Here is a 24,882-nt window from a genome sequence, read left to right on the forward strand (position 1 = left end):
AAAAAAAAAAAAAAAACATATATTTATTAAAGATAATACAATAAAAAAAAATCCATTTAAAAAAAAAATTGCAAAAATGAAGAATATAGTAAAGAATAGAAAAGAAAAAGAAAGTGATATTCATAACAATCCTAAAAAAGGAAAAAATGAAAAAAATGAAATAAGAAGAGTTAAATTAATTTTTTTTTATATTTACATGATAATTAAAAAAAAAATTAAAAGCAAACATAAATACTCTTTTTTTATGGGGATATTTATTATATTGCTAATTTGTAGTGGATTTTTTCAAGTACTCACTGAATTATATCATACTCATTTTTATAATTTTAAATATATTGATATATCAAATGTAGAAAAATTAAAAGAAATATTTTTTAATAATAAACCATATTTAGTTTATTGTAAAAATAGTAAGAATAAAAGTATACACCCAGTTATTAATTCAAGCAGATTAAATTACCCTGATATATTGAATGTAGCTATTATAAACTGTAAAAGCTTATTACCAAGTAAGCAAAATATTTATCAGAGATTTAATTTAGACGAAAATATTCCAGCTTTTATTATTAGCTATGGGAAAAAACCTAAACCAATTAGCATAAATTTACTAAATAATAAAAAAAAGTTTTTGTCATTTATACGAGAATCGTTAGTATTTTCAGTGCCACCTTTTAGTAAGTTTCCTCAATTTCAAACAAAATGCCTTAATAAAAATAAAAAATGTATTTTATTTATAAGTGGTAATAATTTAGTAAATAACAATACAAAATATAATTATATTAATGATATTTTTATTATTAATAAATATTTTTCAATTAATCCAATGATAATTGATAATCGTAAGTTTCAATTAAAATTAAATGATGAAATATTTGCTTCTTATTCTAAAAATAGAGATATTCATGTGCTTTGTCTTTTTAATCATCATCAAAATGAAATTGATGAATATTATGGATATTTTTATAAAGAAGATTTTGAAGATTTCAAAAAATTATCAAATTTTGTTTTAAGTTGTATTAGTGCTACTAATGAAAGTAGTCAAGCAATAAAATTATCAAACACTCCTAGAATTAAGTATAGAACATATAAACAGAAGTAAAAAATTTATTAAAAAAAATTTTTTTTTCATTCCCTAAGTAATACAAGAAGTGTTTAAATATTTTTTATATATAAGCAAAAGAATAAATACATTTTTTAAAATTTTATAAATGGGTATGAGCTTCACATTTATTTGCATCTTCAATTTTTTCTTTTTGTTTTTTTTTTCAATACATTAAAAGTAAAATTTAATGTCTCTTTCTTTTAAATAAATTTGTATTTGATTCAAAATATATATATATATATATATATATATATATATATATATATATATAATAATCTTCATAAATTCTTATGCTTATGAAAGCTAAATGAAATAACTTCTATTTTAATTTTTTGGAAATGTAAAAATTTGTGCTAAATATGTTTTATGATGATTTTTGTTTTTTTTTTTTTTTTTTTTTTTTGTTGTTGTTGTTGTCATGGAGTATATATTTGCAGTTTTAAATTAATCAAATTATTATTTTTTTTTTATATCTACGTTATTTAAAATTTTCTTTTAACTAGGTAATGTATCAATAATTTTAAATATAGAATTTTTCATCTTGTATAATTTTTTTTTTAAATTTTAACAACTGAAATACAATAATGTTTTAATTTTAAATTTAAAAATAGTTTCATAAGAATTGTAAAATCTAAAAATTTATACGAAAAAAAAAAATTTACAAAAAACTATATAGTAAAAGAAATTTTTACAAGTTTTCTCTTAGTATGATTTATAAATTCTTATTTTATTATACTTTCATCTCCTTAAATATTATATATATATGTTTCTTTTCTTCTTATACCGTGTATGTTTATGATATAAACTTAATTTTTTATTTATTTGTTTTTACTGTTGTTATTATGAGTCCTTTATTTTTTTAATTTCATCTTTATTTCTATTTTCTTCATTATTTGTTATTTCTTTTGATTTACCCATAACTTTATTATAAATATCTTTAAAAAGATTTGTATGTACTATCTCAAAGTTTCTCTTATCTCGAACATTTTTTTTATTTGGAAAAACAATTTTCATAATTTCGTCATTTTCTCTTTGTAATTCTTTTACTTGCAATCTTAATGTATCTAATTTATGATTTAATATTAATTCCTTTTTTGCTTCTTTCAAGCTATTTCTCTTATACTCTGCAACAATGATTAATGCTGCAATCAGAAAAATAATAGTCTCACCTAGAATTTCACTTCCTACATTAACTGATTTATTTTCACTGATAAAAGAACTATAATTAACATTCGTTGTATTTGAATTATAAAATTTTTTCTGTATATATTGTTCAAAAAAATAATATTTCTTTCCGCAATATATACATATACTTTTAAATTTTTTATTTTCTATTGCTTTTTTTTTTATATAACCAGATATAGGTTTACTTACTTGTCTGATTAAAACAATTCCTATTTTAAAAAAAGGAATCATTTTCTTTTTTTATAATTATATTTCTTCTGATTTCTTACATAAAAAACATGCATGAAAATGTAAAAAAATTCAAACGTATTCGATTAAAACAAATTTTTTTAAAACTTTCAAACATTTTTTTTTCCCCCCCATAAAATAATAATTTGATATTCATTTCAATTTTTTAATTATTTTTATTATCTTATTACCAACTTTTTTTCTAGCATGCTTCTAAAAACTCGCAATTTTCTTTTTTCTAAATATGTCCTTATAATTTAAATTATGAAATTTCTCTTAAAAATATAATTTTTCATTAATATATTTTTTTTTTTTAATTTTTTTAATATCTAAAAATCCTAATTATTTTCATTTTTTTTTTTTTTTAAGTATATCTTAACCAATATTAACAATATTACGATAAATTAACTGAAGAATTATAATGTATATAATGTTTGTTTTGTATTTATGAATAAATTTTAAAATAACAATTTTTTCTATTTATTAAAAACTTGGATTATTAATATAGTTTAAAACAAATTTTATATAAATTATATATATATATATTTATTTATTGAATTTATATGAATTCAAGAATAAAAATTGATGATACATTATTTAAAATAAGCATGAATTAATCATTCAAATAACAGCATAAATAAAAAAAATTTGTAAGATATAATATGAATTTTTTGTAAATATATAGACGGAATAAAGAAAATGCCATATAAAAAATAAATTAAAAAAAAAAAATGTAATAAACAATCTAAAAAAAAAATATAAAATTATTTATTAAAAAAAAATTAATAATAAATAAATAAATAAAATAAAAAATTAAAAAAAAAAATTAAAAAAAAATGAAGAATATTAAATGTAACCAGTCTAATGTAAATATAAATGGAAGAAGTAAATATGAATTGCGTTGTAAGAAAAATGAAATGAACAGAAATATAAATGAAGAAGAATCAGAAGACATCTCTAATGATTTAAGCGATTCATCATTATCTTGTTGTTCTATGTATATGATTAGAGAAGAAAATAATAAGGAAAAAAATGAAGAGATCACTAAAAAAATACATTTAAAAAATAAGTATAAAAATAAAAATATGCATATAGATTTAGATAACAAAGTAAATAATATTTTTTCAAAGCAAAGCTATATATATGATCATTATAAAAAAAAAGACATTTTATTGAGCTTGTGGTGGAAGAATATTATAGATTTATACTCTGATATATTAATAACTAATTTATGTAGCAATGTTAGTAATATTGAAATTTTAAATATGAATAATAATAAAAATGATTATCAGTATTTAAATGAAGGTATTGTACTTTTTCATAATACAAAAAAAAATGGTAATTATAAAATGAGCATTTTACGCGTAATAACGAAGGAAGAAATAAATAAAAAAAATGAAAATGACTTTTTTTATTCATATGCAGTTAAAAATAATGTTATAGATGAATCATTTAAAAAATACTATTGTAAAAAGTATAAGTATGTGCCAGTTATTAAAAGATACAATTGCATGAATATTCCTTATTATACTACGAATTCTACTATATCTTATTGCAACAATGAAATGAATAAATATGAAAGTAATTTTATGCATGACGGGAATGTTATTATAGCTAATAAATCAATAGAAGGACAAATATTTTTATATAATATTAAAAAAACAATTGATAGAATAAATAATATAGAAGAAATTGAAGGAGATGATGAAGAAAAAGAAGATGAAAATGATGATAATAACAAAAAGGAAGATAGAGAAGAAAATGAAAATGAATGCAATAAAAAACAAAATGATATAAATAAAAATTATCTAAAAAATAATGATTTATATTATGAAAAAGAAATAAAAAATAAAAATAAAAAATATTCTGAAAGTTATAAAAAAAAATTGGAACAAAGAAAATTGTGTGATGGTGAATTATTATTAGAATTGTTAGGTCACAAGAAAACAGGAAAAGGACTCTTTTTAAAAAACAATTATTTGTTAAGTAATGGAGATGATAAAAATTTATTTATTTATGATATTAATAGTAATACTGTACATTCTAGTAATAATAGATATGGAAATGATCATATAAATGTAGGGAAAATAAATCCACTTATATCAATAAAAACGAATGAGATTTATAGCAATGTGAGGTGGCTTTATGATTCCTTAATTATTGGTTCTACTTATAGTGGATATTTTTCTTTATTTGATATAAGAATGAAAAATAATGAAATAAATAATTTTAACAATTTAAATAATAACAACGGCCATCACAATGTAAATATGTACTCTATGCATAAAAAAATAACAAATTATGAAATTTCTGATATTGATAAATATAATAATGAAGATAATAATTTAATTTGTCTAAGTTCATTAAATAACATTTTTATTTTTGATTTACGTTTTATAAATAATAATTTACCATATAAAATATTACATGACAATTCTTATAATAATTTTAGTATAAATGATTCTTATTTTGAACCATATCAAACAGAATTACAAAATGGTGAATATAATAATAATACTAATGTAAATTATTTTTATGATCATTCTTATAATAACTTTTATAATGAGGACTTTTTTAATTCTGATACTTTTATTCATTCTTTATTTTGGTGCAATATCGAAGCTTTTAATTATATTGGCTCATTAAATAATAAGGGAATAATTAATATTTTTGATGTAAACAAAAGTAAACATCATTGTGTATTTACATATGGATGCAAATATATCAAATTGTTTAAATTTAATCCTTTTAAAATTAATAATTTTATATCTGTTGATAAAAACAATATTTTAATTCTCTTTACTTTACCAGATCAAATTTATAAGAGTGATTTAGATTTGTATCTCAATGATAATTTTAATGGAGAATAAAAAAAATAAAAGGCAAAAAAAAAAGTTAATTCACTTCCTCTTTTATATTAAAATTGCTATTAAAATATATATATATATATATCTATATATATCTATAATTAATTTTTTATGTATAATTTGTAAAAGAAAAATAATTATTCCTCAAAATTAAATTTCATTAAAGATGGTGCATTGTCTCTACATTATAGCACCATCATATTGATTTATAAAATATAATTGCTTTAAATTATTATAATTTTTTATAGTCATAAAATATGTATATAAGTATATATATTTTTATGAAACTTTGTTTATTGCATTTTTTTTTTTTAGATATACATGAATTATTTTAATATATTTTTTTAAATTAACTATAAAAGATAAAACATATGGATTTTATTAATTATAATTTAAAAAAAAAAAGAATTAAAAATAAAAAAAAAATAGAATATTTGGAAAAATTAAAAAAAATAATTTTACTAATTTTCTTTAAAATACGTTTTATGAGTAATAATAAAAAAAAAAAAAAAAAAAAAAAAAGTAATATAAAGGTTACAAAAACATAAAAATATATATATAAGTTGCTATTTATTTTATTAATATTTTTTATTTACAAGATTTCTATTATAAATAATGTACAATATTTTCTATATCTTTATTATCACTAATAATAGATGTTTCATTGAAATTATTTAAGTTTTCAAGTTGTGACTTTTCTCTTTGCAAGGTAAGATTTTTCATTTCCACTCTTCTATTTGGGGATAATCTATCTAACTCTTCAATTAATTTTTTTTTCTTTTTCAAAATTTTGCTTGTTCTTCCCCGATAAGATTTATATTTAAATACATCAATTTGGGTATGTTTAATGGCGTCAGTTATCATTGATGGTCTCCTATATATTTTGATATTTTTGGGTGCGAAAATTTCTAGTACCTTTATACCCTGGCCTGTTAATGAAAACCAACATAAATCAGATATAACAATATCATCTACACTTTCAAAATCCTTTCCATAAACTTTAATAGTATGTTTAACAAATGGTTTTAATAAATCAAAATCATCTTTTATATGAGGTGGATATAAAAAAGAACATTTTTTTTTTTCTAGAAAAGCCTGAATTTTTTCACTTTTGCACATATGAATAGTAACTTTATTAGACATATAAAATGTTAATAAACAAAAGTTTCCATAAATTAAATTGATATAGCATAAGCTTCCTAAAATTATAGAAGAATCTTCTTTTAATTTATACGTAAATGGTTGTATTCTTTTATTTATACTTATACTGTTTAAATCAATATCTTTATATAATATAGAAGAATACTGATATTTTGTTGGTATCCCAATTGTATCAATAATATTTATATTTTTTTTTAATTTAAATACATTATAATTTAAAGTTGTATATGGAATGCTCGAAGTTGTAACACCCCCTTTTTTTCTTTTGTTATAAATATCTCCAATATGTTTATAATTTATATACTTTAAAAATGAATTAATAAAAGTAGATTTTCCAACATTTACACATCCAACAATATATATATCAATTCCTTTATCTAAATCTACATAGTATTTCATTCTTTCTTCCAAAATATTATAATTATAAAATTTTAGTGCAGATATAAATATTAAATCATTTATATGAGAATTCTTTATTTGCCTAACTAAATTTCGAAACCACATTTTCACAATTTCTAAATTAGTTGATTTGGGTAAACAATCTACTTTATTTACCAGCCAAATTATATTTATATCTTTATTTTTGCAACCTATGTATAGTTCAGGAAGTATTGTATTTTCAATATTGGTGATATCAATTAAATATAAAACTAAAGATTTTTTTTTCATTTTTTTAATTAAGTTATTCATTATGTGGTTTCTATCTCCTTCTATATATTTAGCTGTACTTATATCCATCTTTTCTACATCTAACATTTTAGCATCATTTCTTTTTTTTAATATATCTTTCTTTTCATAAATATTAATACTTCTTTTATCAATGTTATACGAATTATCCTGATAATAACTTTCTTCTTTTTTAAATTCCTCATTATTTAATTTTTTAGAAATAACTTTTTCAGTTTTATCATTTGGAGTTGGATATTCTATTTCTTTATTCTTTTTGTCAGTATAACTATCTTTCGTTTGCATTTGTATGATACTTCCATTTTTTGTATTACTGGCTTCCATTTTTTGAAAATCTCTTGTTTTTTCTTTAGAATAATCGTATTCCTGTTGATTTTTATTATCTTTTAAAATATTTTTAAAATATTTATTCATTTTTTTGTTTATAAATACCATATTGTTAAAATTAATTTTATCATATTTTTCATTATTCCAATTATTAAATACACCTTCTTTGTTCCCATTTAATTTATTGCAACTACTTTCACTTGATAAATTTTTTTTCATTTCATCCTTTTCAAAGATATCACTTTTATCATTATTATTATTATTAATATCATGTTTATTTATATTATTGTAGTAATTTTTATTTTCGTTTTTAGTTTCTTCATTTTCTGATTCATTGTTATTTTTTTCTGCTTTTTCTAAAGATTTTTTTTTCGTATTTTCTGCTTTTTTCTTAATATCCTCTTGTAACTGTTTTCTACATTTTATTATATTTTCAATTCTATTAATATCAACTTCACATTTTACATCAGCAATTTTATAATGTTGTAATCTATAGCATCTTTTACATAAAACAATTTTTGTTTTTACTCTAAAATTAGAGAAATTATTAACATCAACTTTAACACCGTCTGGAATTGAATCTACTTCTTCTCCTTTTACTTTGGTATAGAATTTTAATCTTCCATTACTGTATTTTTCATAAACACTAAATGGAACATAGCCACTTTTTTTTTCATTAGTTGTTTGCAAAAACTCACCACAACCAATACAACTAAGTTTTCGTAAGGGATTGATATAAAAATAATCTTCTTCTACTTTTAAATTTTTATAAATGTTACTTAAATGAAAAAATTTTAGATTTCTTCCATGAACAAATTTTATTAGATTTTTTTTTTTTATGAAAAAGGAATTTCTTATTATACAATATTTTAAGCATTTAGAACTAAATATCATAATAAACTTAAATAAAAAATAAAAATATTTATAATACGAAATTTTAAAATCAAATTTATAATTTAAAATTTTAATATCAGTGTTAGTGTATTAGCAAATTTTAACCACTATAATTATTACTAATTAATAGGCATTTAATATAATTTCTATATAACATTATAAGATATTCTATACTGAAATTTTAATCAACTTCTATTAACATAAAATTTGTTTTTTATTTGTTTATAGAAACACAAAAAATGAAGAAAATATGTTTTTTATATAAGATATATACATGAAAAACTTTTATCTTATTTAGAAATATGTTAACTTTTTTTCTTTTTTAGAAAAAAAAATATGAAAATTTGAAGTGTAATTTTTAAAAATATTATGATGAACAAAAAAAAATTAATAATATTTTGTAGGAACCCAATACGAACCCGTAGTATATCTTTTATTATTCTTTTTTTTTTTTTTTTTTTTCTTTCTTTCGAAATATGAACAATATTAATTTTTTTTTTTTTTTTTTTTATCAATAAGAATAGGAACAATTCTCACTGATATTATCTATTACAGTACTTTACCAAATGGGCTTTATTATATCTTATTTTTTTTCTTTTTATATTTCAAATCGTTATGTTCACGTATAAAATATATATTTTATTGTAAATATAAACGAATATAAAATCGTATTTAAATTATTTTTGAATTATAAAAATATAAAATATTATTAAGATAAATATTTTAATAAGAAAAAAAAAAAATAAATATGCATTATAAATAAACATAAAAGACACCTATAAGTGTGATGGATGTATTAAAAATGAAAAATAATATAATTTATTCAAAGATTAGGATAAATTTTATCTTTTTTATCTCATTTTTTTTTTTATAATAATTTTAAGGTTGACATCATTATGTCATACTATATTTTAAAATAAGAATCCTTAAAAATTTGTATGTATAAATTTTCAGAAATTTAATATATACAAAAATTATTTATTATTATTTTCTATGTTTATTAAAATAATGAACTTCTAGTTTTAATTGAATTCTTTTTAAAAAAAAATAAAAAAATTATGAGTTATATGACATATAAAGAAATGTAATTTTTAATTTACATTGTAGATATAAAAAAAAAAGTTACGCATTTTTTTTTTCTTTCTTTCCTCATATAAAGTATATAAATATAGAACAAGACAAATAAAATAAAAAAAAATTTCTAAATAAAGATATATAGAAAATGTATAAATACTAATAATGCAAAAAAAAAAAAAAAAAAAAAATTAATAAACATATATATCCATATATGCATATATAATATTTTTTTTTTCTCTCTATCAATTTTTTAGTTTAGTTAGCGAAGTTTTCATAAGTTCTGAGTCAAATTCTAAATCTGATATAACACATTTATAAAACTGCTCAATTTGATTAATATGTGGGAGTTGATTTTTACTAATAAAATTTATAGCCATACCCTTTGATCCAAATCTTCCTGTTCTTCCAATTCTATGAATGTAAGTTTCCATATTTACTTTTTGATTTTGAAAAGAGCTCGAATTATCTTCTATTCTACCTTGATAAATATATGGCAAATCGAAATTAATAACTAAACTTATAGAAGGGACATCTATACCTCTTGATAATAAATCTGTGCATATTAAAACTTTTGAAATTCCTTTTTTAAAATCAGACATTAATGTATCTCTTGTTTGTGGATCCATTACTAACACATTTGCTTTTTGCACCTGATTTTTTGTAAAACGACTAATTACACTATCTGCACAAATTAAAGTGACGTTATGATTATTATCAGTCATGAATTTGTATAAATTATAAGCTGACTTTTTAGAATTAACAAAAATTACACATTGAGATATAGTCATAGAACAATACAGTTCAGACAAATAATAATATTTTTGTTCATCATTTTCTGTGATCAAATAATATTGCTTAACACATTTCAATGTTAAATCTTCTTGTCTAACACTTATTTTGGTTGCTTGAGGGGCAAACTGATCAGCAAATAAGCGAACATCCTTATTATATGTTGCAGAAAATAAAAGAATTTGGCAGTTTCTTGGTAAAAATCTTTTTATACTTTCTACTTGAGTAGACATATTATTCTTAATATCAATTAAATCATCAGCTTCATCCAAAACAAATAACTTTATATTATTTGTATCAATATATCTCCTTTTTAAAAAGTCTAATGTTTTTCCTGGAGTTCCTACATATATTTGAAAACCTCCCGATTTACTATATTTTTCGCATAAAGGTACAGCTAAAAAAACTTTCACATTTAAATATTTTGTAAAACTACCTATTACATCATAATTCTGTTGAGATAATTCTCTAGTAGGGCATATACACATAGACTGCAAGGATGACAAACTTCTATTAATTTTTGATAAAATGGCGATAACAAATGTTAACGTTTTTCCTGATCCATTTTGCGATTGTGCTATTAAATTTTTATTGCTATTTAAAATAATTGGTAATGCATATGCTTGAATTTTAGAAGGACTGAAAAATTTTAAATATGTTAGTATTTGTATTAATTCATTATCTATTTTTAATTCTTCCCATGTATTCTTTGAATGATACAACTTAAAATCACTTTGGTTGTTAATGTCATTTGTTTTAGTATAGGATCTATTCAATGTGTCTACTTTATTTTTATCATTATTTAATATTTTTAATTTTTCAATTAAATTTACAGCTTCTTCTTCAAATGATTCCTTTGTTTCATTATTTTCAATTACATATTCATCATTATCTTCTACTAATTCGTTATGTTTTTTTTTCATTAATCCATTATTTTCAACATTTGATGAATTTTTCTCATTGAAACTTTGAGTATTTCGATAGATATTTTGATTAATCATATATTCATTTACATTGTTATTATCTAATTTATTTGAGTTCGAATTATTGAAACCCAAATTATTTAACTTATCATTATTCCCTATATTTGTTTCTGGGATATTTTTTTTATCAACATAATTATTTATTAACTTTGATAACATTTCTTTTTCAGAATATTTTGAATTATGAATCCCATTTGTCTTATTTATTTCATCTAATTTATTTAAATTATCCAATTTATTACATTCATTTACTATTTTATTTTCTTGTTCTGGATTCTTATCATTTATAGTATTAATTCCATTTATTGTAAGATTTTTATTATCCTCATTTATTTTTTTATTTTCATCTTTTTCTTTATCATTGGGGCATTGATTATTATTTTTATTTTCACCAATTATATTTTCATTATTTGATATATGACTTCCTTCATTTTTTATTTTCTCATTTGCATTAGCACTATTGATATTCAATGCATTTGAAGGCAAATTATTTTTCATTTGTTCACTCATCATATTTAACATTTGCTGAAGAACTTGAGGATCATCCTTATTTTTTTGTATATAACTTAAAAACATATTCATAACATTTTCTCCTTTATTATCTTTATTCTCATTATTTTTTAAATTATCATCTTTAGTTTCTTCATCTTTTAAATTGATATCTTTTGAATTTTCATTTTTTAAAATTTCATCATTTTTTAGCTCCTCATCATTTTTTAAATTCTCATTATTTTTTGACTCCTTAACATTTTTTAAATTTTCATTTTCTGTATTAAAAGATTCATTTTGTTTACTATCTTTTTTTTCGTCTTTCTTTTCAGTATTGATATCTTTTGTATCCATTTTTATGTTTTTTATTAAAAATTAAAAAATATAATTTTTATCTTATTGTATTTGAATATGCTATCATAAATATAAAATATTGCGGGACATCTACAAAAATAAAAGTGAATGTGAAATGTATAAAATTAAATTGCTTAAACTCTAAACAATTCAATTAAAAATATAAAAATTCATATTTTTTAAATAAATTTATGTACCCCCTTATTTTATTTTATTTAATTTTTTATCAAGCTTATGTTTTTTATATTATATTATATTATTTTATAATCTATATATTTATTGTGTTTTATTTGTTTTATTTTAAATATAAAGGATTAAATATATTAATTGTTGATTTTTTATAAATATTTTTTATTCATATAACGTAATTATCCTTAATAAAAAATATAAAAAAAAAATTAAAAAAAAAAGTTAAAATAGTTTTATATATATATATATATATATATATATATATATATATATATATACATATATATATATACAATTACTCCTTAACTATTTAAAAAAAAAAAAATGCATCCAAAAGAATTTATTTCGTTGTTTTTCTTATTTTTAATTTATTTTATAAAAATTTATTTTTAAAAATATTTTGCTGTTACAAACATGTTTTTACATAAAAGTCCCCTATCATCATATTACATTTATTAATAAATCATAAAAATATATATATAATAAAAAAATGAATAAACAAAATAAACAAGAAATAGTTGTGAAAACAATATTTATGATATATAACAATTCTTTTAAATATCTTTTATAAATAATGTAAAATTATAGGTATCTTTAATATTCTTTTTTTTTTTTTTTCGTTTAAATTAAAAGCTTCATAATAAAATAAAGTTAAAAGTAACATAATAATGAAAAAAAAATTAAAAAAAAATTCATATTCCTTTAAATAATACAAAATATTAAGATGAAGGAATATATGAAACTTTGTATCATATATGTTATTGCAACACAAGTTTTTAGAGAAAGAGAACAAATTAAATTTAGAAAGCGAAAAATAGTTGTAAATGAAAATTTCAAAAATATCTTTGTATTTATTCAAAAAGAAAAATAAATTTGTTAATACTTTAAGAGTGGACTTGTACTATTCAAGCTTTTATAAGACACTTTAAAAACATGTCGTATATCAATTTTTTCTCATATAAAACAAAAAAAAATATTATAAATTATAATACTGACAAATGTAAAATAAAAAATATTCAGAGTTATAAGAATTAAAGAGATAATAAAAATATATATCAATATATGAGAAAAAACTGTTAGCGTATTCATTAAATGGTTAAAGAAAAAAAGAAATATTACTACATATATATATTTCGAAAATAAATACAGAATATATTCACAAAAACAAAAAAAAATAATTTATGAAAATAAAGAGAATTATAGATTTTATTTATGTCATTATTCTAAATTTATTTTTTTATTTTGTTAAATAGAATAAAATGTATGCATAAGGAAAATGTTTTATGAAATGATAAAAAAAAAAATTATGAAAGTTTTAAAAATTAACTTTAATTGTTAAATACTTTTTTAAATAAGGAATTTAAATTTATTTGATTTAAAACGTTACCAACAACTTTATGTTGCTCTTTTGAACATTTCCAAAAATTAAATAAGTTATAAAAAGATAAAAATAAGCATAAAAAGCATAACAAAAACCAGCATACTTGTAATGATATTAACATTTGAATTGTCTGTATTAACCATATAAAAAAATTTACATACAAAGAATACCAAAATATATTTTTATCTAATTTATTTAGCAAGTTTTCTTCTAATGAATGAAAAACAATTTTGTTAGAGTAATCATCATTTACATCTATCCACCATATCATTTTTACTAGAAACCTTTTAAAAATATAAAAAATTTTGAAAATAGTCAAACAAACATATGCATATATACATATATATAGCTCTAATTCTAAGTTAAAGAGAAATACATATTCAATAGTATTAATAATAAATTATTATAAAAAAAATAAAAAAGAGTTCCAATATAATCGTTTTATTTCAATATTTCTTTTAGTCTTTTTTTTTTTTTTTTTTACCTTCCGGTTATATTTTTAACTAAATAAAAATCTAATGAAACTAAAAAAAAGGTTATTGCAAATGTTACAATAAAATCATTTTCTTTTGATTTTTCGTTTCTAAATATTAAAGGCCCTATAAAATAACTAAAAAAAATTTAAATAATTATTTTTTTTTAGAAATATATATATGTATATCTTATTACATAAAATGAAGAATTGATACAATTCTTATTAAAATATAAATTATTATAAGTCTTTAAATATCTAAAACATATTTATATTTTTAATATGATAAATCTTACAAGAATACTGACAAAAATTTAAATAAAATATGAATGAAACATATATATGGGTGTTTAGTATTTTGAAAAAAGAATTTTAAATAGTAATTTATTTCATTTCTATTAATTGAATTAGAGTTATTTGAATCTGTATGAATACTCATTGCTTCATCTATTTTGGATGGAAAATTTAATATCTTATCTTCATTTTCATCAGTTTCAAAAATATTATTGTTCATTTTCGTTATTTATAAATAAATAATTTCAATTATGAATACATATGTGTGAAGAGAACAAAAAGCTTTTAAAAAAGTAAAAATAAAAATAAAAAATTAAAAAATGCCTTTTAATATTTTTATAAATAAATTCATATTTTACTTAAAAACTTATTAAAATATATTGTATTTGCTTTTTTTTTTTTTTACACAGTATTTGTAAAAATATAATTTTTTCTTTTACCTAAATATAAATTATTTTTTTCTACTTATATTTTTTAGAAAAAAATAATTTTTCAAAAAATAATCTATCCGTGAAATTATATGTTTTGACTCAAAAAAATATTGAAACAAATGCGTATTTTTTTTTTTTTAAATAAAAAAAAAACAAAATTATATTATTATAATGTGTTTAAAAAAAATATGCGTTAAATATATTTTAATTATCCTTAAAATTATGTAAATATTTACATTAATTTTTTAATTTTCACTGTTCTGGCTTAATATTTTAAATCAAGAACATTTCTTTTAATTATTTAAAAAAAAAATAGATAATTCCTAAACAAAACCTTAAAATAATTTATATGTTAAATTAACTATAAATTAAAATATCAATGCATAAATGTATAAATTGTTAAAAAAAATTTCATTTTAATCGTGCTTTACTCTTAATTTAACTTTTTCCTTTTTCTTCATAAAGATACATGAAATATTTTTCGCTAAAATTTTTTTTTTTTTTGTGTTAATATATATTTATAAACAATAATGAAGAAAAAATGTAAATAAAGTCACAAGTATTATTGAAGTTTATTCTATTTTTGAAATATAAATGCATTATCGCTTAAAATATATAAACATTCCCTTTGTATAAATATTTTTAAATTGAAATATGTTAACTACTGAAATTTTTAATTATATTAAATATCTTTAAGAGTGATTATTTAAAAATTTAAATTATATAAGTAAAATATATATATAATATATAGATATTTTTTAATTTGTATGAATTAAAGAATGTATGAAGATTTAAAAGAATTAAGTAAATATGAATATAAAGAAGAATCCGATAGTAATTCACAAACTTCTGATTCAGAAGAAGATGAAATTGAAGAAGAAATAGATATTTATTTAAACAATATAAACGAAAATAATTTAAATAATATAAATACATATTTAATACAATATCCCCTACGACCAAAATATAGGCCTTATAATTTTACAAATAGTATACAAAATATATATACAAGTAAAAATTACAATAAACTAAAACATATAAAAAATAATTTGAGTACAAATGAAGAAACTTATGTATTTGAATATAAATTGCATGAATATGTGAAAGACGATATTCATGAATCTAACATAACTTATAAAAATGAAGCATCTGATAAAAACATTAGTAGATTAATTAGTACTAGTGTTTTGTGTGAATATATTACTAATTGTGTATGTATATTTAAATATAATGAAATAAAAAAAAAAAAAGAAATTTATATGATTCCTTTAAAACATATATATCAATTTAAACCATGTCATAATAATATTAAATTTGAAATGAAATTTAAAGAAGAAAATAAAAATAATGAAAGTTTAGCATCTAATTTAAAAAATAATATAGAAACAGAAAATAATAAGTATTCTAATGATAATACTTCAAATGATGTGGATTCTTGGACTAATATTGTAAATATATATGATCCTGATTCATACGAAGCACATGAAATTTTATCCTTATTTACTAATATTGATAATAAAAATGACATTATTAATTATAAAAATGATAACAATGATAAGAGTATGAAAACTGATATAAAAGAAATAAAATTTGACAATGATGGCTATTTATATTTAAATAATATATGTAAAAATGCAAAAGAGGAAAATAATTTGATATGCAATGGTAGTAATAAAGAACGAAAATGTAAAGATAATAAAAATAATTCAAACAAAATTGAGGAGAACATATATATGAATATAAATATGTTATATTTTTTTTCCTTAACATTAGATGAGCAATTATTAAAAATATTAAGAATAAAAAATGTTCAAAGATTCGATGAAATAAAGAAATTTATCAAAAAAAATGTCGATAGTGAATTATTATTAAACACTGTCAAAAATTATTGTGTTAATATACTAGGATTATGGGTAATTAAATCAAAATACTTATATAAATTTTTAAAGGGTAAAGAAAAAAAAAGCGAAAATGATAAGAATATGGAAACTTTTTCTTATGTTGATTATAAAATTAAAGTTCGTGATTTGCTATTAGTTATATTATTCAAACAAGTAGAGTCTATATTACTTAAATTTATTCATGATAGAAAAATTCAAAGTAGTTCAAATGATATAATGAATGATGATAATTCTTCTAAAAAAATTAATTCTTCTACTTCTATTATAATAGAAAATTTTGAAAAGGCAACAAATTTGTCAAATAATGTTTTGATAGAAATATTCACTCCTCTTTGTGAATATAAATATACAGGATATTTTTTTAAACATAAAATAGATGAAAAATTCCTTGGTAATAATATAAATTTGTGTTTATCATATAACGAAAAGTGGAAAAATAAAATGGTAAAAATTGCAAAAATTATTCAAACATATAAGAACAGCAAATTTATTATCAATGATTATAAATTAGACACGAGAACGTTAGAAAAAAATATTACTGATTTATTGCATAATAATTGTTTATCATTTGATGATATATATAATCAAATAAAAAAAGAAGCAAGAAATACAAGTATTGACTTGCCAACTTTTAATCAAGCATTAAATAATATTGCTATAAATATTAATAATATGTGGGCATTAAAAATAGAAAATGAAAGCGAATTTAATAGTTGTAGAAATGCAGTCATCAATATTTATCAAAACAATCATAATGCTATTTTATCAAAAAATGAAATAATTTATGAAGTAGAAAGTTATATAAAATCTTCCTTAAACATTCCTGATATATATTTTAGAAATATTTTAAAAGAATTTTGTGTTCAAAAAAGTGGGAAATATTTATTTAAAGGTAATGATCAATTAAAAAACGTATGATGAATACATATTTTTTTTTGTATTAAGTTTATACATTAGTTATTTCATTTTTATCTTTTATGGATAATTATTAATTTTTTGTACACTTAAAATATTATGTTTTTTTTTTTTTTTTTTATATTTTTACAATGATTTTGCATGATTCATTTTCATTTTGAATTTCTTATTTTAAAATGTATAGCTACTGAAAGTAGTTATTTTATCAAATAATCTTAAATGATTCTAATGAATAATATCTATTCATGAAGAATAAATAATTTTTATTTTTATACTGTTAGTACATATATATAATTTATGTATATATTTTAATTGTTCTTTTTTATAATATTTTATATTTCATTTACAAAATTTATTATTAATATTTAAAAGGATAACATATATATTAATTAAAATTATATGAAAATTTTTATTCTAAATACTTAATTATTTTAAAAGCATATAAATATAATAAAATTTATATTTTTAAACACAATTTCATATAACAAATTTCTTTTTTTGTTTATTTCTTCTAATTATATTAAAAAAATATTCATTTCTATTATAATATTTTTTAATTAAAAATTTCCTTTGATTCATATTTTTCTTTTAATATTTAAAGAAATTATCCATAAAAATATTTGTTATGCCTACTTTTATTAGCATATATATATATATATATATATAAAATGTTTATAAACTGTGAAAACACAAAATAATTATAAAATAATATTTAATTAAAAATATATCTATTCATTTAATAAAATTTTGTATAAGACGTAAAATATAAGAAAATAAATAAAATAAAATGAAATAATATAAAAATATATATGACTTAGTAATTTATATGTGATAAAATGCTTTTATTTTTTTTTATTTTTCTCTTCTAATGTGCATAGCTTTCACTTAATTTTTTTACATGCTAACATTCTTCTTATAAAATACTTAAATTCTATATAATAAATTATTATTATATAAAATAAATATGTTTTTCTCTTTGTAGTTATTTTCGCTATATTTTTTATATCTTATATATACATATTTTTAAAAAAATATAACAATAATGATATATTTGTCGAATCAAGTTTTTTTTTGTAAAAAAATATTAAATACAAATTGTGTATTACGAAATTTATTTATTTTTATTTTTATTATTTTATCGTCTTTTTTCAATATTTTATTTAAAAAACAATAAAAATCATTGAAATACCATATTCTATTATTTATAAGAACATCATAATCATTCATTAAATACCGCTTACGTAAGCTAATAAAATAACAATAAAATTTCAAATAATTTTTAAAAATACCATATTTATATGTTAGTTTAAAAAGCTTTATGAATTTTTCTTATTTTAAAAATGGTATTATAATCAAATCTCAATGTATGCTTTATTTTAATATATTTTTTTTAAAATATATACATTTTTTTAATTTACATGATAACTGAATGCATATTTTTTTTAAATATAAATTATATTTTTTCAGTAAATATCTTATTTAAATATTCTTCTTTAAAATATATATTATACTTTCTCATTTTCAATTTTCAGTATTTTTTCTTTAAATGTATACTATATTTTTATTTTTAATTTGCACATTATTTGAATATTTTTTGAGGAATTGAACATTTTTTGATACCAAATGAATATTTGCCTTTTTTCAATTTATATATTAATTGAATATTTTTTTAAAAATTATATTTAGTAAATAATTATAAATGTATAACTTTTAATTTTTTTGTTTTTTAAAAACATTTTTTTTTTTTTTTGTTATTCTTTTATATATATACTTTAAAAAATTAAAATGCTAACAACATATAATATAATATGGAAAAAGGAAGAAGAAGAAAATTTAAAAAATGATAAAAGAAGAAAAATTTCTAGCGAAAAGGAAATAATAGATGAAAAAAAAGATATAACAAATTCCGATTATGAAGAATTAATAAATGATATAGAAGACTTACTAGAAGAACAGCAAATAAATGAGACAGAAAAGTTATATAAAGAATCTAAAACACCTAATGAAAAATTTAATAAAAAAAATAAATTAAGTATAACTGATTTATCAGCCCAGCTATGGTGTGAACAACAATTAGAATTAGTTTTAACAACTGGGAGAAGAAGAGAAACAGAGGCAATGAGATTAGGTATAGAGAGACATGAAGTTTTAGAAAAAGCTGATCATCTAATTGTAGATGTAGAAGTAAATACAAGGGAGGAATCTTTAGGTTATCGTTTATTAAATACCATTACACTTTTAGGTCAGTTGTTTGAATATAAAAAAGCAAGAGAAGTTTGGGTATTTGGTATTATAAGAAATTACGTATTAAGAGGTATAATTGATGAACTAAGAATTGAATATGATAATATTTCAAAAAGAGAATATTTAATTATTTCTGATACAAAAACTAGAAAAGAAAAAAAAGAACCTAGTTTGGCTCAAAAAAGAACATCAGCTATTCAAGTACAAACATACTGTTTAATTTTACAGCAATTAAGAAATGGAAAAGCTGATTTTAAAAAGTTATTTGAAATTTATGAATGTGATCCTCAATTTGAATTTACAGCTGTTGATTTGAAAAAATATAAAAATTTAGAAAATTTATCTAAAGAAGTTAATAAATTATTTATTAAATTACCAAAAATTAAGGAAGAAATGGAAATAGTTTATGAGCATCAAGGAAAGGAATTTGCTAGAAATTTAATACCTTATTTTTATCATTCAACTATATATACTATTAACTTCTTGCTAGATTATTGGGAAGGAAAAAGATCTAGTGAAGTAGTAGAAATTTCTGATAAATGGAAATGTAAATTTTGTGATTTTGTAAAAAATTGTGTTAGATGCCCACTTGATTAATAAACAAAAAAAGAAAAAAGAAAAATTTAAATAATTTATCTTAAAAAAAATTTCTATTCTTAATTTTTTATCGTAATATATTTTTTTCATAAATATATATATATGTTGATGTATTTTAATATAATTAAATATGTATTATAACAAATATACTTAAAAATATAAAGCTTTTTATTTACAATTAAAACGTTTTTGTTTTTATTTATTTTTTTTTTACCAACAAAACTTTTTAATTTCTTTTTAATTTTAATAATTTTTTTAAAGTTTAAAAAATACTAAAAAAAATCCTTGTTTGAATCAAAAAATTTTCACATGTAAGTTTTTTTTTTTATTCTAATGAAAATTTAAAAAAAGTTAAAAAAAAAAAAATAATATTTTAAAACGAATGTAGTTATTTAAAAATGTTTTCTCTTTTTTATTTTTTCTTTTTTTATCCTCTGTTTTTTTAATTCATGACTAACGTTTTGTTTGTCTCTGTTTATGAATTTACAAATATTCTCGTATGCATTAAAAAAATTTTTAATAGTTGATATAATTATTTCTTTAAATTTTTTATCATTTAATTTTCCTAAAAAATAATATGGCAATATATAATATTCTATATAATTTTTAAAGCATTCTTTGTGAAAGTAAGTAAAGTTGGTATGAATGTAATTTTTTGAAGGAAAGTAAAAGCTACTATAAATATTTTTTTTTTTATTATCGTAATATATATAGCTTTTTATTATTTCCTTAAAAGAATTTATTTTGCTTCTATTTTTATAAGAATTTTCTAATAAATCACCAGTTATATCATTAATAATATTTTCAAAATTTTTTGTAAATGTGTTAATTTCTTCAATTACGAATTCTTTTTTTACATAGAAATCTTTTATTTGGGTACTTATTTTATTTTTCTCTATGCTTTCTTTCTGTAATTTATATAATATATCTAATGTTTCATAAGGAATACAAAAACTTTTAAATAAGTTATTGTAGTGATAAATGAAATCATCCTTTTTTTTCTTTTTTTTGAAATTTTTTATTTGATAATTATAATCTAAAGATGATTCTATGTAAGATCTTCTTAAAAAGCAATTTTCATTAATCAAATTTTTAATATCTTCAAAAAAATCATCAATGTTTATTGAATTAAATATTATATCGTTTTTGTTATTGAAATGTAATTCATATAATGAGCATTCCTTAATATTCTCCTTTTTTGTTGTTTCTTCAGTATTAAAAAATTCCTCTGTATTATTTGATTCATTATTTATTATATCATATATTTTTTCATTATATATGCATTCACATGCTTCATTTATTTTATCTGCACTTAGATTAAAATCATAACCTTCTTTTTCATCATCTTCAAAAATATTATTTAGGTCAACAGAAATAACATCTACATAATAAAAATCATTATGTTCATAGGAATAATCGAAAGAAAACACTTCTTTGCATAACATACATTTATTATGATGATAATTGTTTATATCAAATATAGATATTTTCTGAGTATAATTATCGTAAATATAATTAAATAGTCTACTTTGAATTTCGTTGAATTCAACGTTGTTTTCAAAATTTTTAAGCATTAAAAAATAAGATTTTCTTAAATAGAAAAGAAAAATATGTTTAAAAACATTATTCTGTAAAAAATATTTTTCATTAAAAATATTAAGAAAAGAACGAAGAATATTTTGAAATATAGAATCGGAATACAACTCTTGACTTTTTAAAATGTCATTCCCTTTACTCTCCTGTATATCTACTTGCTGTGATTTTAATGTATGCTTATTAGTAAAAATTTGTTCTTCTTCCAAATTTAATATGCATTTATTCTCTTTTAAATTATTATTAATACCTTTAAAGAAAGTATTAAAATTTGTTATATTATTTAAATTTTTCTTATCTATCTTATGAAATGCAACATTTTCTATTTCATTTGATTTATTATTAAATCCTCTTGATGTTGATAAAAAAACATTTAATGGAGACAGGTTTTTGCTAACATAGAAATCATTTTTTGTACAAATTTTCCATATATTATTTTGCATACCTAAATTTTCTTTGTATTTATTATTATCACTATTGTTATTAGTGAAAAAATTATTCGTGCTTTTATTTATTGAAATGTTACTAACATTTTTTTGATTACCTATATTTTGATTCATTTCTGTAACTCTTTTAATAAAAAAGCTATCTATACTTCTTTTAGGAATCCAAGAAGGAAAATCATAACTCAAAATATCTTTTATTTCTAAACATTTCATAATATTTTTATACATAGTAACCCCATCTATATAATTTATAAGTACATTATTATCTTCAGTAATAGTATAATATTTCGATAAATAAACATCATAAGTATTTTGATTACCATATATAAAATCAAAACAGTTAATTTTATTATTATTATCTGAAGTACTTTTTATATCATTTTCCAAATTGGTTCTGTTTTTTTCTTTAATATTTTTTTCTGATACATTCTGATTTGAATAATAAAAACTATCGATATCATTGCATTTCTTAGTAAAATCAAATATATTTTCAATGTTTTTATCATTTGTACACATATTATTTTCTTCACTTGATATATTTTCATTATTCATATAAAATGAAATACTTTCATTATTTTCGTCATTATTCTTATTAGAAATAACTTTATTTTTATCATTTAAATTTAATTGATTATTCAAATTTATTTCAATATTAGAATCATACTTATCATTTTTAAAATTTATCTCACTACTTAAATTTATTTGATTATTCAAATTACTATCTCTCTTAAGATTCAGTAAATTATTTATATTATTATAATTATCAAAACTATTTTTTATGTTAGAATCAAAAGAATTTTGAAAATTAATGGAGTTACTATTTTTAGTAACAACATTATCATATAAATCTTCAAGAAAAGAATAATTTTTACATATAAAAAATTCAATAGATAAATTTACATGGTCAAGATAAATGCTATTTTTTTTATTTTTAATTATACCCGTTTTTTCTGAACTGTTCATGTAATTTTTATTTTTTTTATAATGATTTTCTATATGATTTAATTTGTCTAAACTTGTATAAAACCGTAGGCCACATGTAAAGCATTGAAAACTCCTTTCTTTATAATAATATTTATATATTTCTTTTAAGCAATAGGAATTAGTTTTAAATTCATCAATATTTGCAATTATTTCTAAACTTCTTTCTTCCTTTTCGTTGTTTTTTTGCTCATTTTGCAATTGAATAACAAAAGAAAATAATAATAAAACATCATACATAGATAAATCATCAATATACAACAATTGATTAGATACACTATTCAAGAATTTTTTACCTATTGTTAGATTATCACTCTTTAATTGTAAATATTGTTCATTTTTATTTATATTATTTACTAAAGCTAAGTTTTCTTTTATATTTTCACTAATATTTTTATTATTTCCTTCTTTCCTTTTTTTTTTTATTAATGCATTAGTATTATTAATATTTGTTTTTTCATAGTTAGATAAATTACAATTTTCTGGTGGATCATCAAAGAAAATATTTTTATCAATAATATCATTAAGTTCAATGCTACAAAATTTTTTGTTAACACATAAAATATCATGACTATTACTTAAATTATCATCAAAAAGAAAATCATATATACTTTTTAATTCTTGTATTCTTTCAATATACTTTTCCATATCCTTAAAATGGTCTATACATACATCATTTTCATTTAATTTTTTTTTTTTTATTAATTCAAAATTTTCATACAATGACAACTTTGCTTTTTTATTTACATGGCCATTTTCTGTATTGTCTTCATATTTCATTTTATTTCTTTTTTTCGTACAAAAATAATTATTATAAGGTGTATTATTTATAGTATTGTTAGAAACATATTTACTTAATATTTCTTCATTCATGTTTCTCATAAGAAAAAAATTAAAATATAGAAAGGCTTATAGTTTCATTTATCAATATTGTATTTAATTATTTTTAATAACTAAAAGTTTTATGTTTTTTTTTTTTTTTAAATTTAAAAAATGTTAAAAACTATATATATAAGTCCCTTTAAAAACAAATATATCAATATCAATAATTTAAAAATAATTGATAAAAAATATAAAGAAAATGACAAAATAAAAAAAATTTAAGGGAAAAAAAAAAAAAAGAAAGAAAGAAATTAAAAATAAAGCAAAAAAATTTATAAATGGAAATAAAAAATAAATAAAATTTTATATTTTAAATATACTTTTTTAAAAAAATATTTAATTAAATTTTCACTTATTTTTTTTTTTTTCTCCCTCTTAGCATTATATTTAAAAAAGTTTTAAAAAAAATTTTT

The 24,882-nt window shown here is 18.2% G+C and overlaps 9 protein-coding genes across 9 annotated transcripts; 4 read left to right on the plus strand and 5 right to left on the minus strand.

Annotated features, from left to right (window-relative positions):
• Nucleotides 1–76: 76 nt before the first annotated feature.
• On the plus strand, nt 77–1,099 carry PRELSG_1221500 (conserved Plasmodium protein, unknown function; the record flags this gene model as incomplete). Its single annotated transcript, XM_028677997.1, has 1 exon — nt 77–1,099. One exon carries the CDS (start codon nt 77–79, stop codon nt 1,097–1,099), a length of 1,023 nt encoding a protein of 340 aa, XP_028534331.1.
• An 843-nt stretch (nt 1,100–1,942) lies between these two features.
• PRELSG_1221600 (OPA3-like protein, putative) lies at nt 1,943–2,518 on the minus strand (the record flags this gene model as incomplete). The annotated part of the gene is made up of 1 exon (XM_028677998.1): nt 1,943–2,518. One exon carries the CDS (start codon nt 2,516–2,518, stop codon nt 1,943–1,945), a length of 576 nt encoding a protein of 191 aa, XP_028534332.1.
• Nucleotides 2,519–3,351: 833 nt separating this feature from the next.
• On the plus strand, nt 3,352–5,385 carry PRELSG_1221700 (conserved Plasmodium protein, unknown function; the record flags this gene model as incomplete). Its single annotated transcript, XM_028677999.1, has 1 exon — nt 3,352–5,385. One exon carries the CDS (start codon nt 3,352–3,354, stop codon nt 5,383–5,385), a length of 2,034 nt encoding a protein of 677 aa, XP_028534333.1.
• Nucleotides 5,386–5,988: 603 nt separating this feature from the next.
• PRELSG_1221800 (GTP-binding protein, putative) lies at nt 5,989–8,451 on the minus strand (the record flags this gene model as incomplete). Its single annotated transcript, XM_028678002.1, has 1 exon — nt 5,989–8,451. One exon carries the CDS (start codon nt 8,449–8,451, stop codon nt 5,989–5,991), a length of 2,463 nt encoding a protein of 820 aa, XP_028534334.1.
• Nucleotides 8,452–9,770: 1,319 nt separating this feature from the next.
• On the minus strand, nt 9,771–12,143 carry DBP5 (ATP-dependent RNA helicase DBP5, putative; the record flags this gene model as incomplete). Its single annotated transcript, XM_028678003.1, has 1 exon — nt 9,771–12,143. One exon carries the CDS (start codon nt 12,141–12,143, stop codon nt 9,771–9,773), a length of 2,373 nt encoding a protein of 790 aa, XP_028534335.1.
• Nucleotides 12,144–13,660: 1,517 nt separating this feature from the next.
• On the minus strand, nt 13,661–14,699 carry TVP23 (golgi apparatus membrane protein TVP23, putative; the record flags this gene model as incomplete). Its single annotated transcript, XM_028678004.1, has 3 exons — nt 13,661–13,997; nt 14,198–14,323; nt 14,482–14,699. The coding sequence occupies 3 exons, from the start codon at nt 14,697–14,699 to the stop codon at nt 13,661–13,663; spliced, it is 681 nt and encodes a 226-aa protein (XP_028534336.1).
• Nucleotides 14,700–15,689: 990 nt separating this feature from the next.
• On the plus strand, nt 15,690–17,729 carry PRELSG_1222100 (conserved Plasmodium protein, unknown function; the record flags this gene model as incomplete). Its single annotated transcript, XM_028678005.1, has 1 exon — nt 15,690–17,729. One exon carries the CDS (start codon nt 15,690–15,692, stop codon nt 17,727–17,729), a length of 2,040 nt encoding a protein of 679 aa, XP_028534337.1.
• Nucleotides 17,730–19,511: 1,782 nt separating this feature from the next.
• On the plus strand, nt 19,512–20,567 carry PRELSG_1222200 (exonuclease V, mitochondrial, putative; the record flags this gene model as incomplete). The annotated part of the gene is made up of 1 exon (XM_028678006.1): nt 19,512–20,567. The coding sequence occupies one exon, from the start codon at nt 19,512–19,514 to the stop codon at nt 20,565–20,567; it is 1,056 nt and encodes a 351-aa protein (XP_028534338.1).
• A 392-nt stretch (nt 20,568–20,959) lies between these two features.
• Nucleotides 20,960–24,460, minus strand: PRELSG_1222300 (conserved Plasmodium protein, unknown function; the record flags this gene model as incomplete). Its single annotated transcript, XM_028678007.1, has 1 exon — nt 20,960–24,460. One exon carries the CDS (start codon nt 24,458–24,460, stop codon nt 20,960–20,962), a length of 3,501 nt encoding a protein of 1,166 aa, XP_028534339.1.
• Nucleotides 24,461–24,882: the final 422 nt, after the last annotated feature.

This window comes from Plasmodium relictum (assembly GCF_900005765.1).
Source record: "Plasmodium relictum strain SGS1 genome assembly, chromosome: 12".
Taxonomy (NCBI): domain Eukaryota; phylum Apicomplexa; class Aconoidasida; order Haemosporida; family Plasmodiidae; genus Plasmodium; species Plasmodium relictum.